We start from the raw sequence: 16,932 nt of genomic DNA, 5'->3' as shown, positions 1-16,932 counted from the left end.
AAATGAATGCCAACGACTCTTTCCGACTCTCGTCATCCGTAACAGGAAGAGTGTTGAAGCATGTGCATTGTAGTCATCACGTTCTATGAAATTAATTTTAACTTTATCCAGTTCTGCTCTGGGCAACAAGGCACTTTTTATTGGTATTTTAAAACCCCTACAAACGAACAATATCTTCCTGACACAGACGAGTAAATACACGAGTTTGGCTTATCTTCTATATATATAGGAAACCTATAATAAGGCAGCACTTCTCAAAAGAGAGGAGAATTACCGATCTAAATGCTGCTTCACCGGGAAAGCTTAGTATACAATTCAGTTATTTGGCAAGAGTTTTTGCTTTGTTCTAGAATGATTTATATTCGACTACAAATGCTACCAGTTCCTGTTGTGCTACTTCTTCACCTCGTTCTCCTGCTGGCTATTCCCGTACTGCACCAGCACATCTCCGATCTGCTTCTTGGAGGCGATCCTTACACATCGTTCCTCGTTCGATTCCTCGCACCGCAGTGCCGCCAGTTGTTCTCCCTCGGGGTCCGCCGCCAGGAAGTTCTCCATTGCCCGTCCCAGCCGCAGATTGGGCTCAATTCCCCTCAGCACGTGGATCTTGGTGTTGGCCCTCACGAACAACTCGGCCACGTTCTGGATTCCATCCTCCTGGGTGTAGTTGACCAAATTGACAATATCCCTATCGCTACGCACTATCGGCAGCTGTTGCTCCAGCAACTTCCTCGATTCCACGTAGTCTCGGCTGTAGAACGAAACCACGTCGTAGTTGGCCCGGTCGAAGTAGCCGCTGCTCTGGCCGACGTCACATCCGTCGCACTCCTTGCACAGCTTGGTCCACCGGCAGGGATACATGGTGAACCCGATCGGGCTGAACACCTGGAAGCCGGCGATGGTGTTCATGCGGACCCGGTTCAGGAAATCCGACCGGAAGGTGGCCGCGCTGGAGCAGATCATGACCAAGCTATCCAGGCCGATCTTGCGCAGGGCCAAATCGGTGGCCACGAAGCTTAGGAGCTGATTGGGACCGTACAGTGAGGTGGAGTACAGGTGGTTCATGTTAAACGGGGCGCTCAGCTCCGGCGGCAACCGGATCGAGACCCATGCGACACGCGATCCGTCCTGTTTGTGCTTCTCGGTGAGACCCAGGGCTAGGTTTTTCAGCGGCAGGAAGACGTCCTCGTCGCCCTTGCTGGGCGTGTCCGCACGGTAGTAGAAGATCTGGTGGGAGAAAAAGAGGATGAAAGGGATATAATCCTTGATATAATCGGATTAATTTGTTGAGAAGACTTTGTCTGAAGATTCAATCATGTTCACTTCAACATGTAAAGTAAATATGCCACTGAACTCTCCAAACATTTGTAGCGTTCTGGCGTAAGATAGACTCAGGAAATGTAGCTTCAATATAATTGTGAGATCTAGCTCTCTGCTTTCAGGCCATTTTGGGCGACGATTGAATTCAAGTACAAGACAATGTAAGCCGTTCCCTAACACGGACATCAAAATGCAGACGTCTTATATCAAAACCCGAGCCTTCGAGGACTCGGGACGAGACTGACCAGCTGAGATGGGCTCCTCCACCAATTGTTCAAGACGGACCTGACAACGAGCGGGCGGTTACGTGAATCGGATTATCTCGACTCAAAGGGATTGGTTTTGCGATCATCATTGAAGAGTGGATCAGAACGTTGCTGTTGGCTGGGCCGCCCGACGAGTACCGTCCAATGATTATCCCAAGTAACAGAACCAGCTGAATAACTGTTTCTTAAGCTTTGTATAAGTTTGCTTAAGAGTTGTTTATTCCACTCTTGTACAGCAAAAATGTTTTTTTGTGATGGCTTTGGAGAACTCGATCATACATATCACTGGCAGGCGAAATCATAAAAACGAAACTTCTTTTAAATGCCAAGTGATTCGGCGTTTGGAGCGAAGAACCGAAGCGGAATTGCCGGTGAACAAGTCTGATCCTGCCAAGGGGAGCAATCACGGAAACGTGCAAAGTACGGCCCTATAGTGAAGGACTACAGCAACTCGAAGAAGAACAACGTATTCTGTGCCGTGCTGTCAACTTTTTGACCAGATGAAAACTGGTTCTTCGACTCAGGAGCAAACCTGCATATGACGCCCAACACCAATCTACTGGACGAAGAGATACGCAGAAGGTGGACAACCAAAACTTTCCAACATTTCCACGCAATGGCGCAACGACAATCTGGACGAAAGAACAAACAACGGAGAAGAACACTAGAAGTACTTGAAGCAACGCGGAATCGTTCATCAAACAACAAATGCGTATGCCTGGGAGTAAAATGGCATGGCGGCGCCTGCCAACAGATCCATCGTGGAGCATGGTATGGCAAGAAGCCGAATCTGGAATACGTTCAGACGGGGAAGCTAAGGGGTACATGCTGTACAATCTGAAATCGTACATGATTATTATCAGTCGTGAGGTGAACTACATCAATGAAGGTGGTTAGATAGTCCCAGTTCAAGCATCATCAAGTTCCACTAGGAAAGTTATTCTCCTAAAGCATGAAAAGGTCCAGGACAGAGAACCTAGCGAGGACGAGGACGAGCCATTCTTCACCGATGTCAACGATGAAACCTCCGATGATAACGACGCGACCTTGAATGATGTAGAACATGCTGACGATATCGTGATCAGTTCCCACCGCGACAAACCTCGTATCTGCCTAGGTCAGAGGTGTCGAGGCACCATGGTCGGGAGCACGTAATTACCGACAAGTACAAAGATTTTATAGTTCCAACAACAGGTCTTCCCAGTTCCTTTCCTTCCCAGAAACGAAATGTCATATTCCTGGGACGGTTTTTGCATGTGGTACAACATTCCGAATCGAGGTCCCTATTTAACGTGATGCAACTGATGCCACTGGCTCCAAGAGCCAGGGCCAATTCAGCGGTATCACAAGGACTGCTATGTACAAGGCACGACTAGTCATCAAGGGCTACTGTCAGCGAAAGGGATTGAACTGAAGGATGCACTACGACAAAACCTAATCGCCAGTGGTTCGCCATCGCTCGCTTCGGCACCTTTTTGCCATTGCTGTCAACACAATCTTCTAGTCGACATCGCTTTTTCTAAGGATGTAGTGTTCGATGAGCGAAAAGATGTTGAAGATACAGTGAAACTTGTACAACCGATGATGATGCCGTACGTGCGATAACGGAGTGATTGGACGAGAGATTCCATCGACAGCAAGCTTGATTCTTTACGGAAAATGACACCTGGGAGCTGGCGCTTAAGTCGCCCGGAAGAAACATTATCGACAACAAGCGGGTGTTCAAGATCAAGCGCGATAAATACGGCATTGTGGATCGTTACAAGGGACTTCTCGTAGCAAAACGATATTCCCAGAGGAGAGGATTCGACTTTGTCAAAACATACGCACCCGTGGCGAATTTTACGACGGTTCGAGTATTGCTAGCAGTGGCGAATCAAGAGCAGTGTCATGTAGGGAAGTGGAACCATCTCGGCAGGCGTCCTATTTTGGGCACTTTTCTGCTATAACTCAGCCAATTCTAAACCAATTGACACAATTTTTGGAACGCGATGAGATACGTATAGTATCTAGCCATGCACAAAATTTCAAGGCAATTGGTTCAGAACTGACTGAGATGTAGCGAAGAGTGCCCAAAATACCGGCCGCTGCCCAAGTGGTTCGCTACCCTACATCAGATGGACGTGACAGCTGCATTCCTCAACGGCCTCATGAAAGAAGATATCTACATGCGTCAACCTGAGGGACTACCAAGCACGAATCCGGAGCAGGTCCGCCGATTGAAGAAATCCTTAAACGGGTTGAAGCAGGCGCCAAGAAGTTGGAGCGAGCAGTTTAACTCGTACGTGTTGAATCTTGGATTTCGACGATCTCACTTGAATAGCTGTTTATACTGGAAGCGAGAAGGAGAAATGGCGATGTAAGTTTTACTGTGCATTGACGACATCATTGTTATACTAGATTATGTAGCGAAGATCAAAAGGATGTTAACCAAACATTTCGAGGTGACGCACATGGGCGAACTGAAGAATTATCTGGGATTGAAAGTAGAACGAAATTTCGAGAATAGTAGAATGAAAATCAGACAACCGAAGTACGTGGAAGGCATGCTGAGACATTTTTGTATGGATGATTACAAACTTCCATATAGACCCAAATTAGAAGCAGGAAACCAATAAGAGCGGCACCCGAACAACACAGCCGTGTTGTGAGCTAATTGGATGCCTTTACCTATCTTGCGTTATCATCGAGACCGAACATAAACGCAGCTGTAAGTTATTTTAGCAGAACTCAAGCAGCTCCGACGGACAATCATTGGAACCATCTGGAAACGCTACTACGGTACTTAAAAGGAACAATCAGTTTTGGTCTAGTCTATCAACGGCGAGAAGATGTGACTCCGTTAGTTGGTTAGTTAGCTGACTGGGGAAACGACAGGGAAAGATCGCAAGCAATATCAGGAAGCGTTTTCTAAATATTTGGTTCGCCAGTGTCACGGAACACAAAGAAGCAAGCAACAGTAGCTTTATCCTCGACTGAAGCTGAGTTCATTTGTTGCTAAGGCCCAATCAACTACGGATAAACTTAGCATCAATAAAACAATCTTGTAACTGAACACACGTTTTTCTCTAAAGATTATGGACCGAGTTGCGTCAGGCCAGCGGATTGCGCGACAAGGATACTGTGAAGGAGATGTGGAGTTCCCTGGCGAATACTTTTGCAAAGACAGGCACTTTTCAACGCAAACCTACATTCGAAGATCCCGAAACAACGCTGAAGGTGGTACAAGGACCGTGAATGGACCATTTTCGCCACTTTGATGAACACCTTGAACCGCTATGGAGATCACATTGGAAACGATCAGCTGAAGCTGGACACTGTAAAGGCACGATTATTGGCAGTAGCGATCGGGAAGGGGAAGAGAACAGTTCAATCGTGGATGGTGTTTCGGATGGATCAGGATCAGCGGTTGCAGCAAAACCGGTGAGAAGCAATGGGAAGAGCAAGTTTCAAGGAAACGGCTTTATAGGCGGCCACAAGAAATTTACTTGTCCGAAGATGAGGAATCGATATGGTATGGCTCAAGTTGCGACCGTTATTGTGGAGTTCTGTTCCAGGAACAAAGGAAGGATCACAAGGCAGAATCGTTTATTGATTGGATTCTGGATTAGGGAGCAAGTCGGCGTATGACGTTCAATGAAGATTATTTTCAAGATTCCATTTGCTGTCGTCATCGCGTTTGCTGAAAGCTGGTGTGAAGGTAGATTTCAAGCCGGATCAAGCAATACTGTCAAAATACGGCAAAACTATAACCAACACTGTGGCAAAGTTACGTGAAAGTTTGTTTTATCTCAGGATGAGCGGTGCGACGTCAAGATCGGCAATGGTTGCAAAGGGATCTGATGTTATGGCACAAACAGTTCGGACACTTAAGGACAGACTTGTTAGAATCCCAAAATGGCTGCCACTAAGGCCGACTTTGGTACCTACTCACGATTTCGAGGGCACAAATCTTTTCGTTAATAAAACCAGCGCACCTAATCTTTTTATTTTAAGCTTATTACAAGTGAGCAAGAACAGAATAATAAAATGCTTTGTTGTGTGAAGCTTGTTTCTTGAGATTTGTGCTTTTGAAGTTTTGATGCATTGTTGAAGCGGGATGTCAAGACGTTTGTCCTTAAGCTGAAAGGATTTGACATGGCTTAAACAGAATCAGATGATTGATGGACTCAACGAAGTGCTGAAGGCGGACTTTGTGAGTGCTGTACTGAGAGCAAAATGATTCGTTTACCGTTCAACGGTCAAGAACAACAAGCGGGTTGGAGCGGGTTCAAACGGAGGACAGCGCAGATGTGTATCAGTACTTTGTGTCATTTATCGACACAGCGAAAATGTCAAGCCTCCGACTACTTTAAGGCGTATGAAGCGATGGCGACGTCAAAGTTTGGATCAAAAATTGCAAACCTGAGATGGGACTTAGACAGAGAATGTTTTCGAACGACCTTCACGATTCCGGAGAAGATGAGGGCGATGTTGTTGGAATCTGACACACCGGCATCCATATGGGGAGCAGCAGTGTTCAATGTAGTCTATGTGACGAACTGAAGTGTATCGAAAACCCTGATAGGAAGTATCATACCTGCTGAACTCTGGCGTGGCGAAAACCGGATTTCGGTCAGCTACGAGTATCAAATTTTGGATGCCTTTCATTTATGACGGGGATTCCAAAGCAGAAGAGAAGCAAGTTGCATACTCTCTGGTCAAAGTATCGTGTTGCTTGGTTATAGTCCGAATTTCCCATTCATAAAACTGGAGAAAAAGGAATTATGGAAGTTAGTAATCCCAGAAGTCGTTCCAATCTCTGTTAAGGCCAACGAAGAAGAGCGCGAGGTAGTCGAGCATAGAAACATGGTGTACCATGGAGCATGGAAACTTGGTGTAGCTTATAAATCTGAAGACGAGTACGTGCCTGCTGATTAAGATATAATAAAATCGAATCAGCTGTGAGGAGACTGTTCCGATGGCCAGTGATCGGGAGCGTAGGACTCCGGAAAATGGGTGTTACCATTGAAAACGGATTCTGGCGGGAATCCTGAGCGCTACAAGGCTCGTTTGGTTGCCAAAGGATACCTGCAGCGGAAGCATGTGGATTATAAAAATACTTTCGCTCCTGTAGCAAAACTTTCAACGATTCGGACGATTCTGGCTGTTGCGACCCACCGAGATCTAAAGCTTCACCAAATGAACGTTAAAACAGCGTTCCTCAATGGTTTCACTCATGAAAAGCGTTCCAGATGGGGAAAAAGGTTAGCCGACCGAGGCGTGCTTGTGCACGTGGACGATTTACTCGTGGTTGCGGCCGATTTACGAACAGTATCAAGAAGCGACTTAGAGACGAATTCGTGGTGACAGATATGAATGAACTTCACATCTAGATTGAACGACATGAGGACGACATACATCTATCTCAAGAAGTGTTTATCCGGAAAATTCTTTCACGTTTTGGAATGGATTGTAAACCAGCTAGTATGCCTGCTGAAGAAAAGTTACAGTTACGTTCGGAGATTGAAGGATGCAGCTATTCGTAGCTACCAAGCATTTCTCGCGTTTAGTACAGTCATGACTCGCTGGTTGGGGGCTTAATAGTTGGGTGGCTTTTTAGTTGGGGCCCCGTTAGTTGAGCTGTCAGCCAACTAAAAAGTACCTGGATGTCATAATTCAATGTCAAACTGAAAATGACAACCAATTTTTAATTCCGAGGGGCGAGTTTTTGGTTTCTTAAACTTTACTGATAATCGAGAAGAATTTCTATTTCATATTTCTTAAAAAAAATAAAATGTGCAATTACTTCGAAACAAATGCAAAACATCGGCAATCTTTATTTTGTCGATCATTGAAAGTGTTTTGTGCTTGCTTTTGGTCCGAATAGTTTCATAAACATCTAGGATCTTCACCGACCGAAAATGGGTGAAAATAATTATTTCTCGCATTGGCCATACATGTATCTTGCAAAACGTATCAGTTTTGCTCTAAATGTAAAACAAATTGGAACATTTTCCTTTTTGCTTCCAACCTAAACATGATTTATAAAAAACAATGCGCACGCCCCTTGTGCTGCTGTCACTTCACCCAACTAGCGAATCGAATTCGTTGGTTGGGTGGAGGTTGTGGCTCAACGAGCGGGTTCCGACTGTATCATTCAGGCGTATCTACAATGATCGATTTCTCTTCATCGATTTTCTCTTCGGATTATTCCGGGGAATATGACCAATATTCGGATGATCTGTCGGTGTATTTCTGTAAATGACAACTAGGACTAGCTCCAAAAGCAACAAAAACCACTGAAAATGATTTGCCGGCCAAAACGAAAGAGAGAATCGATGAAGAGAAATCGGTCATTGTAGGTACGCCCGTATGATACTAAGCGCAAGGTATGAAGCAGACTAAGCTAACATTGGAGAGAAACCCGTATGAACCACCAGTCAATATTTTTGTTGATACTGACTTATACTGACTATACTAGTGACGAGCTGGAGCGCAAATGACACATTCCACGCACTTCTACACCGTGGTTTTTGAACTTCGTTGAACAATATTTTCGGGCTCCTGATAACGATTTCGATTCTTTTTGCACTAAAATGAAGATGATTACTTATATTATTCTAATACTACATGGAACTTTGAAAACTGTTTCGAGAAAGTAGCAAATTTCTTGGCGTTAAGTCAAAATTGGTCATATTTTGCGATGGTATTCCGTTACGCTTCTTCTTCTTCTTTGTGGCTCTACGTCCGCACTGGGACTTGGCCTGTCTCGCTTCAACTTAGTGTCTTTAAGAACTTCCTCAGTTATTAATTGAAGGGCTTTCTTTACCTGTCATTGCACGAATTTGTATATTGTGGGGCAAGCACAATGATACACTATGCCCAGGGAGTCGAGAAAATTTTCCCGACAGGAACGGGGATCGAACCCGCCGTCTCCGGATTGGAAATCCATAGCCTTAACCACTAGGCTAATTGGAGACCCGCATCCCGTTACGTTGTATTTCTTGATTTCTTTCAAAGTAAAAAGGGTTAATTCCAAATTAAAAAGCATAAATTGAATCTGCTGTTCAAATCTGATCGTTTGATATGCTGGTTAGCATGTATTCAACAACATAACACATATTGGAAACAAAAGTTTGATTCTCGCGCAAAACGTAACGCGTGGAATGTGTATCTGGATTCCTGAATTCCTGATCAAGACTTTCGACTGTACATAACTGTCCCATGATCAATTGGTCATCCAAGAAGCTGCACGCAGTGGCAATGTGGCAGTGCCATCGACAGAGGCTGAATAGGTACTTATATTGCAATGAGCAGTTCAATTAGCGAAACAATTTGGCTTAGCGGACAGTTGTCGAAATTGGGAGAGTCCAACTTGTACCGTTCGTTGCCAATTGTGCTCATTCTACGAGTTGAGTGACGTGACACAGCTCGACTCGTCTATCGAAGTGAGAAATCCTTGGAGAAATCTCAACTCTAGATTTGTCCAAGGATTTCTCATTTCGATAGACGAGTCGAGCTGTGTCACGTCACTCAACTCGTAGAATGAGCACAAATGTACGAGGATACTGAAAAGGCCATTGCCAAACGCGTGAAGCACATCGACGTCAAATTTCACTTTATCCGAGAAGCTGTAGCAGAGGAAAAGGTAAAGCTTGTGTACGTGCCAACTCAAAAGCAGTGCTGTTTGAACAAAGCCATGCATAGACAGAACCAGTCGAGCCGCGTATGGAACGCGAAGTTGGATGCGGGCTTCGAGAAGCTTAGATTGAAGGCTTCGACGTCTGACCCGTGCCTGTACTACAAGTTAGGAACTTTTCGTAAAGGATATTTCCTTGACTTCTTCGGACATGGAGTATCTTCGTTCCTGCCACGCCCACACGATACACAAAAATAATCATTGACGGTGGAAGCTCATAGTTAATAACTATGGAAATGCTCGCTGAGAAGCAGGCTTTGTTCCAGTTGGGATGTTACGCCAAGCAAAAGAGAGAGAAGATATGAGCATCTACAGGTCATTCAAAACCATTAAAACTAATTGGGAGGTCCCATTAAACTATCGATAGGAGCTTTGTTACGAAGTGTTTTGCCACTCACCAGCATCAGGAACGTGTTATCCTGGTTGTCCATGCAGACGCGTTCGTAGTTCTGCACAAACTGCAACGCTTCCGGCACCTGATGTTCGAACGTCGGCAGCAGAATGGCAATCCGGGTGCTCTCGGTGACGTACGGCGACGGAACGATCTCGATCAGCCCAATGGGTTTGACCACCTCGAACGATTTCAGCACCGGTTGGCGCCGTTTCCGGTCGTAGAAGTTCAAGTGCATCCGATAGTCCATCCCCCGGACGGCATCGAACTTGCGGTAGGCCGAATGGATGGCACGGTATTCGAGATCCGGGTTGGTGCGGAATGCTTCCAGGATGGTTTTGTTCAGGATGTTCCGGATGTCCTCGGCGTCCACGGTGGAGAGTGGCCGTACGTTGACTTCGGAGTTCCACATGAAGGAGTGGGTCAGGTTGAGGTGTGTCCAGGGGACGATGTCGTGGCGGGATTCCGGGGGATTCGGTTTCGGGACGCCCAAGGGCCAACGGACCTCCAGGATATCGTTGGGGAGCGTTCCGTTCGAGATGGTGGAGGCCTGTTCGTGGATTTGTTGCTTTTGGTGGTTGATCCGTTCCAGGTGGACACGGGAGAAGTACGCGTGCAGCAGATAGAAATCGTCCGCTGTGGTGATCGGGTAGACGACGGAAGCTCTGTTGAAGGCGTCTTCGTGTTTGATCAGGTGCAGGTCCCGGTAGATCTTGTAGCTGTTCAGTTTGTAGCTGGTGACGTTGATGTCCTGCCAAGACGGTTGGCAGCCGTCGATCTTGCTAGAGTATTTCACACACCGGCCAATGTTGAGATTGTGCTGGTTGGAAACAGCACTTCGGACGCACCAGTCCAGATTGGCGCGGATCTTGCGGATGACGCTGCTGCTCAGGACGATTCCCGCATGGAGGTCGCAGTACTGAGCATCGGCGGGTTTGTCCTCGCCCTCATGGAGGGTTGCCCCGTGGGCAGTGCCCATGTAGACGTCGAAACTAATGCTAATGTGAGACAGGCGTTCCTTGAGAAGGCTTGCGTTGACATATCCCGTGTCCGTCACCAGCAGGAAGTAGTCGTAATCATCCAGATAGTTATCCGCAATGTACTTCAGCACATGGAACGGCCTCAAGTTCTCCCGGGTGTCCGTAAACCCAACAATGTTCTTCAACTTGAAATTTGTCTTGACGTTGTCCGCATTGATGAAGAACTTGATCTTGTTGACCAGATGAGCTGATGTCTTATTGATGGCCGTGGCCAGTGAATCGATGTTCTCCTGCGTGGTCATCACTCCGACGAACAGCTTCTCCCGAATCCCCAGCTCGGTGTAGTAATATCTCGGCCGAACGATGTTCTTGACCTGCTTCTTGGCGATCATCGGCTTCTGCTCCAGATTGAGCTGCGGCTCAAATTCGCTCCCATACTTAGCTTCCTCACCCAGCAGATGTTCCTTCTCGGTCGCCTCCGGACATTCGGTGACGATTTCCGTCAGATCCTGCGGCATATAGTAACTGTACAGGAATCCAATCAGCAGCCCCACCAGGAAGTACTGGTTCCTACTGATGTTGCAAAGTTTCCACATTTTTCTGGGCCTAAGCTGCTGACTCGACTTTTCTTGATTGAACCTAATTGGCGATGCTCATTTCCGGTCCGAATACACTCCCAGCGAACAACCCGTGTCAGCACTTCTTCACCCTTGTTTCGCGGAACGTCCTCGCAAATTTCACTACCAGAACACACAAAAATCAACAATCGTTCGAAAATTCCACCGAAATTTCCAGGAAATTCACTTGAAACTGCAATTTCTCCCACCCGCGTAGGCGAGCAATCAAAACAGAGACGGACGGACGGATTGCATTCGCGTACGCACGCACACACCGTCAGCAAACTTTGACGTTGAATGCGAAGGACGATGCACCGCAACGCGCGCGTTGCACGTGGTGCATCGAGTCTCGCTTGTGATTGGTCCTCCTCCTTTCACGCACACTTTCCGGCAGGGAACGCACATAAACAAATCGCTGTCAGGCGGAAAAGTTGAGTAACCGAACGGCGGCGCGCGAGAGCAAACGTGAACTTCGCACACGGTTTTGATTGTGAAATTTGCGGTGAAATCGGAAGTGATATGATTCTGCGAAGGCTGGACATTGGAGTCAGGCGATCCCTCTGGGTGGTGCTGCAGCGGCAGCAGCAACCCAAGAGAAGCTACACCGAAGGGAACATCCTGAAGCTGCAGGATCGTGGCTTCTTTCAGGATGTTTTTCCAGCCGAAGCGATGTGAGTCGATATTTTTTGTTGTTGTTTTCGTGGTGTACAGGGTTGAAGTCACGGGTGGTAGTATCGATAGTTCGTTGGAATTTTTGAAGATCCGTCAATGTGAAACGTGAACCAATCGTGCGGATGCTATTGCACCGCTTAATTCATTCGTATGCCTCTACCATGGGAATCTAAATTATTCACTTTTCGATTTTTTCTCCTCGATTTTCTTCCAGTGACAAAGCACGCAGCATGCTCGGATCGTCCCCACAAACCATCTACGCCGGTTTCGATCCCACAGCGGACAGTTTGCACGTGGGCAACCTGCTGGTGATCATTGGGCTTCTGCATGCCCAACGCGCCGGCCATCAACCGATCGCCCTGCTGGGAGGTGCCACCGGCCAAATCGGGGACCCCAGTGGGCGCAAAACCGAACGGCAGGCCATGCTGCTGGACATGGTCAATCACAACCTGAGCTGTATCGGATCGCAGATTGACCAGATCTTCCGCAACCATGAGCGGTTTCTGTGGGAGAAGCGGGGCCAGAGCGGGGCTCTCAAGCCGGTGCTGGTGGTCAACAATGCCGATTGGTACCGGGAGTTGAACTTTGTGCAGTTTATTTCGAGTATTGGGCGGCACTTCCGGATGGGGTCGATGCTTTCGCGGGCGTCCGTTCAGAGCCGGCTGCAGAGCGAAGGCGGAATGAGCTTCACCGAGTTTACGTACCAGATCTTCCAGGCGTACGATTGGCTGCATCTGTTGAAGGCGCACAGCTGTCGGTTCCAGCTGGGTGGAAGTGACCAGATGGGGAACATTATGTCTGGTCACGAGTTGATTTCGAGGGTCGACCGGAAGGACGTCTACGGAATAACGCTGCCGTTGATAACGAACGAAGAGGGGGACAAGTTTGGGAAATCGGCGGGCAATGCGGTTTGGTTGAGCAGCGATAAGACTTCGCCGTATGCGTTGTATCAGTTTTTCGTACGGACGCCGGACTCCGAGGTGGAGAAACTGCTGAAGTTGTTGACATTTATGCCACTGGACGAGATTCTAAGTGTGCTGGCGAGACACCAGAGAACGCCGGAGCTTTGGGAAGCGCAGAAGCGGTTGGCTCAGGAGCTAACGTTGCTGGTGCACGGAGAGGATGGGCTGAAGAAGGCAGAGGACATAACGGCGGCATTGTACAACGGGAATGTTGAGGCTTTGGGAGAGCTGGAAGTGAAGGACATTCGACAGACCTTTGGTGGAGCACCGGTGGTCGATATACTGCCGGAACCGGGAATGACAGTCCTTCAAGTGGCGATGAGAGCTAAATGCTTCCCTACGGAGAGTAAGTCGGAATGAGTTCCGGCGGGGATGATTGACCTTGATAATTTGTGATTCTTTACAGAGGATGCAATTCGGATTATTGGCGCCGGGGGTTTCACCATCAATCTTAACAAGGCCAAGAATCCAGCCGAGGTGCTGGCACCTGGAGTTCACATTCTGAAGAATGGCATTTCGCTGCTACGAGTAGGTAAGCGTAATTATTATATCGTTAAATGGTTAATTTAATCGTGAAGTGGTTATAGAAAATGAAGATTGTTGGAAGCACGAACTCGGATATTAATTTATCCGAAATTGTCCTGGTGAAGCAGCAGGTGAGTGAAGAGCGGATTTGGGTCTTGATCACATGTACACTGGGGTTTGGGATGATGGGGTGATGTTCTTATACCAATCGGCGTTATTTGTGAGATTGCGATTTTCGATTTTGGGCGATGTTCTTTCAGTTTCCTCAAATGTGTAGTGTTCCCAGGTCCTCAATCGCGTGCAGTCCACAGTTTCGCGTGGCCATCCACAGTAGGCCTGTCCAGCTTTTCAAAAATGTTCTCTGATTCTCAAGTCCACCCCCATATTTTGATTGGCATCCTAAAAGAAGTAACTGGTCAAAATTTCAGCCAAATCCATTAAAATTAAGAGGTGCATCAAATCAATTTTGTGTTTTTCGACTATTTTTGAACTTCAAAAAATCATAACTACTCTAAAACATGTCAAAACTTAATTCTTTCGGCAGAAATTGAAAGCTATACTTGTCTGCTACAACTTCTCCGAACAACGTGTGCCAATAAAATTGAAGGAAACATGTGTAATTATCACATTTGTAATCAGAAAAACCTTGAAAAGTTGATTTTTTGATAGATTTCGTTCTGGAACACCCTAATATACTTAATAAGTTGGATTTTTCAAAACGGCATCATATTCTTCAATGTTTTTTGGTTATTTGCTTCTTTGGCACCAATGCTGTAGGAGTTGAGCAAAAATTACTAAAATTCGTGAAAGCCAAATGTGGCCTGAAAACTAGCTTTTCGGGTGCAATCACGCTTTGGCGCGCAAAAAGTGGCATCGCGTCAGCACTGATATGATAGCCAACACCTGTCATCGCGCTTGTTTGTTATCACCCGTGGTAGGGGGTAGCCAAGGCAAACTACTAGGAAGCAAGGCTACTACGTTCAGTACAATTTCGCGCCACAACGTGATTGCCTCCAAAAAGCTAGTTTTTAGGCCACATTTGACTTTCACGAATTCTAGTAATTTTTGCTCAACTCCTACAGCATTGGTGTCAAAGAAGCAAATAACCAAAAAACATTGGAGAATATGACGCTGTTTTGAAAAATCCAACTTATTAAGAATATTAGGGTGTTCCAGAACGAAATCTATCAAAAAATAAACTTTTTAAGGTTTTACTGATTACAAATGTGATAATTACACATGTTTCCTTCAATTTTATTGGCACAGGTTGTTCAGAGAAGTTGTAGCAGACAAGTATAGCTTTCAATTTCTGCCGAAAGAATTAAGTTTTGACATGTTTTAGTGTAGTTATGATTTTTTGAAGTTCAAAAATAGTCGAAAAACACAAAATTGATTTGATGCACCTCTTAATTTTAATGGATTTGGCTGAAATTTTGACCAGTTACTTCTTTTAGGATGCCAATCAAAATATGGGGGTGGACTTGAGAATCAAAGAACATTTTTGAAAAGCTGGACAGGCCTAATCCACAGTTTCGCCAACTTCTAGATGATTCCTTGCTGAATGCTATTTTTGCTATTCTTTCCTCTGACATTTGTGCTACGTGACCAATTCCCATCGTACGCCGATTTAACGGCCTTTTTCAGAAATTCCTCCAGGAATTTCCCAGAAATTTCTCCAGGAATTTCCCAGAAATTCCTCCAGGAATTTCCAAGAAATTCCTCCAGGAATTTCCAAGAAATTCCTCCAGGAGTTTCCCAGAAATTCCTCCAGGAATTTCCCAGAAATTCCTCCAGGAGCTTCCCAGAAATTCCTCCAGGAGTTTCCCAGAAATTCCTCCAGGAATTTCCCAGAAATTCCTCCAGGAATTTCCCAGAAATTCCTCCAGGAATTTCCCAGAAATTCCTCCAAAAGTTTCCCAGAAATTCCTCCAGGAGTTTCCCAGAAATTCCTCCAGGAGTTTCCCAGAAATTCTTCCAGGAGTTTCCCAGGAATTCTTCCAGGAGTTTCCCAGAAATTCCTACAGGTATTTCCCAGAAATTCCTCCAGGAATTTCCCAGAAATTCCTCCAGAAATTCGTCCAGGAATTTCCCAGAAATTCCTCCAGAAATTCGTCCAGGAATTTCCCAGAAATTCCTCCGGGAATTTCCCAGAAATTCCTCCGGGAATTTCCCAGAAATTCCTCCGGGAATTTCCCAGAAATTCCTTCGGGAATTTCCCAGAAATTCCTCCGGGAATTTCCCAGAAATTCCTCCGGGAATTTCCCAGAAATTCCTCCGGGAATTTCCCAGAAATTCCTCCGGGAATTTCCCAGAAATTCCTCCGGGAATTTCCCAGAAATTCCTCCGGGAATTTCCCAGAAATTCCTCCGGGAATTTCCCAGAAATTCCTCCGGGAATTTCCCAGAAATTCCTCCGGGAATTTCCCAGAAATTCCTCCGGGAATTTCCCAGAAATTCATCCGGGAATTTCCCAGAAATTCCTCCGGGAATTTCCCAGAAATTCCTCCGGGAATTTCCCAGAAATTCCTCCGGGAATTTCCCAGAAATTCCTCCGGGAATTTCCCAGAAATTCCTCCGGGAATTTCCCAGAAATTCCTCCGGGAATTTCCCAGAAATTCCTCCGGGAATTTCCCAGAAATTCCTCCGGGAATTTCCCAGAAATTCATCCGGGAATTTCCCAGAAATTCCTCCGGGAATTTCCCAGAAATTCCTCCGGGAATTTCCCAGAAATTCCTCCGGGAATTTCCCAGAAATTCCTCCGGGAATTTCCCAGAAATTCCTCCGGGAATTTCCCAGAAATTCCTCCGGGAATTTCCCAGAAATTCCTCCGGGAATTTCCCAGAAATTCCTCCGGGAATTTCCCAGAAATTCCTCCGGGAATTTCCCAGAAATTCCTCCGGGAATTTCCCAGAAATTCCTCCGGGAATTTCCCAGAAATTCCTCCGGGAATTTCCCAGAAATTCCTCCGGGAATTTCCATGGAATTCCTCCGGGAATTTCCCAGAAATTCGTCCAGGACTAGGATAGGCTCAATCCTCCGGGAATTTCTCCAGGAGTTTCCCAGAAATTTCTCCAGGAATTTCCCAGGAATTCGTCCGGATATTTCCCAGAAATTCGTCCGGAAATTTCCCAGAAATTCGTCCAGGAATTTCCAAGAATTTCCCAGAAATTCGTCCGTGAATTTCCCAGAAATTCGCCTTAGAATTTTCCAGAAATTCGTCCAGGAATTTCCCAGAAATTCGTCCAGGAATTTCCCAGAAATTAGTCCAGGAATTTCCCAGAAATTCCTCCTGGAATTTCCCAGAAATTCCTCCTGGAATTTCCCAGAAATTCCTCCTGGAATTTCCCAGAAATTCCTCCTGGAATTTCCCAGAAATTCCTCCTGGAATTTCCCAGAAATTCCTCCTGGAATTTCCCAGAAATTCCTCCTGGAATTTCCCAGAAATTCCTCCTGGAATTTCCCAGAAATTCCTCCTGGAATTTCCCAGAAATTCCTCCTGGAATTTCCCAGAAATTCCTC

General features: G+C 46.1%; 2 protein-coding genes across 2 annotated transcripts; one reads left to right on the top strand and one right to left on the bottom strand.

Moving 5' to 3' along the window:
- Positions 1–111: 111 nt before the first annotated feature.
- Positions 112–11,520, bottom strand: LOC109427492 (chondroitin sulfate synthase 2). The gene is made up of 2 exons (XM_019703041.3): positions 9,666–11,520; positions 112–1,227 (listed from the first exon to the last, which is right to left on the bottom strand). The coding sequence occupies exons 1-2, from the start codon at positions 11,232–11,234 to the stop codon at positions 394–396; spliced, it is 2,403 nt and encodes an 800-aa protein (XP_019558586.2). The 5' UTR covers positions 11,235–11,520; the 3' UTR covers positions 112–393.
- Positions 11,521–11,702: 182 nt separating this feature from the next.
- LOC109398742 (tyrosine--tRNA ligase, mitochondrial) lies at positions 11,703–13,498 on the top strand. The gene is made up of 3 exons (XM_019671133.3): positions 11,703–11,926; positions 12,142–13,235; positions 13,296–13,498. The coding sequence occupies exons 1-3, from the start codon at positions 11,775–11,777 to the stop codon at positions 13,457–13,459; spliced, it is 1,410 nt and encodes a 469-aa protein (XP_019526678.2). The 5' UTR covers positions 11,703–11,774; the 3' UTR covers positions 13,460–13,498.
- Positions 13,499–16,932: the final 3,434 nt, after the last annotated feature.

The sequence above is a fragment of the Aedes albopictus genome, chromosome 1 (assembly GCF_035046485.1).
Source record: "Aedes albopictus strain Foshan chromosome 1, AalbF5, whole genome shotgun sequence".
Taxonomy (NCBI): domain Eukaryota; kingdom Metazoa; phylum Arthropoda; class Insecta; order Diptera; family Culicidae; genus Aedes; species Aedes albopictus.
This window is presented reverse-complemented; position numbering and strand designations above follow the sequence as displayed.

What these genes read in the sequence shown, in the direction of transcription:
- LOC109427492 (XM_019703041.3), bottom strand. Translation starts at nt 11,234, where the DNA reads ATGTGGAAACTTTGCAACATCAGTAGGAACCAGTACTTCCTGGTGGGG. An exon ending in ATAACACGTTCCTGATGCTG is followed by an intron (nt 1,228 to 9,665) that starts GTGAGTGGCAAA and finishes TTCTCCCACCAG; the next exon opens with ATCTTCTACTACCGTGCGGA.
- LOC109398742 (XM_019671133.3), top strand. Translation starts at nt 11,775, where the DNA reads ATGATTCTGCGAAGGCTGGACATTGGAGTCAGGCGATCCCTCTGGGTG. An exon ending in GTTTTTCCAGCCGAAGCGAT is followed by an intron (nt 11,927 to 12,141) that starts GTGAGTCGATAT and finishes ATTTTCTTCCAG; the next exon opens with TGACAAAGCACGCAGCATGC. An exon ending in TAAATGCTTCCCTACGGAGA is followed by an intron (nt 13,236 to 13,295) that starts GTAAGTCGGAAT and finishes GATTCTTTACAG; the next exon opens with AGGATGCAATTCGGATTATT.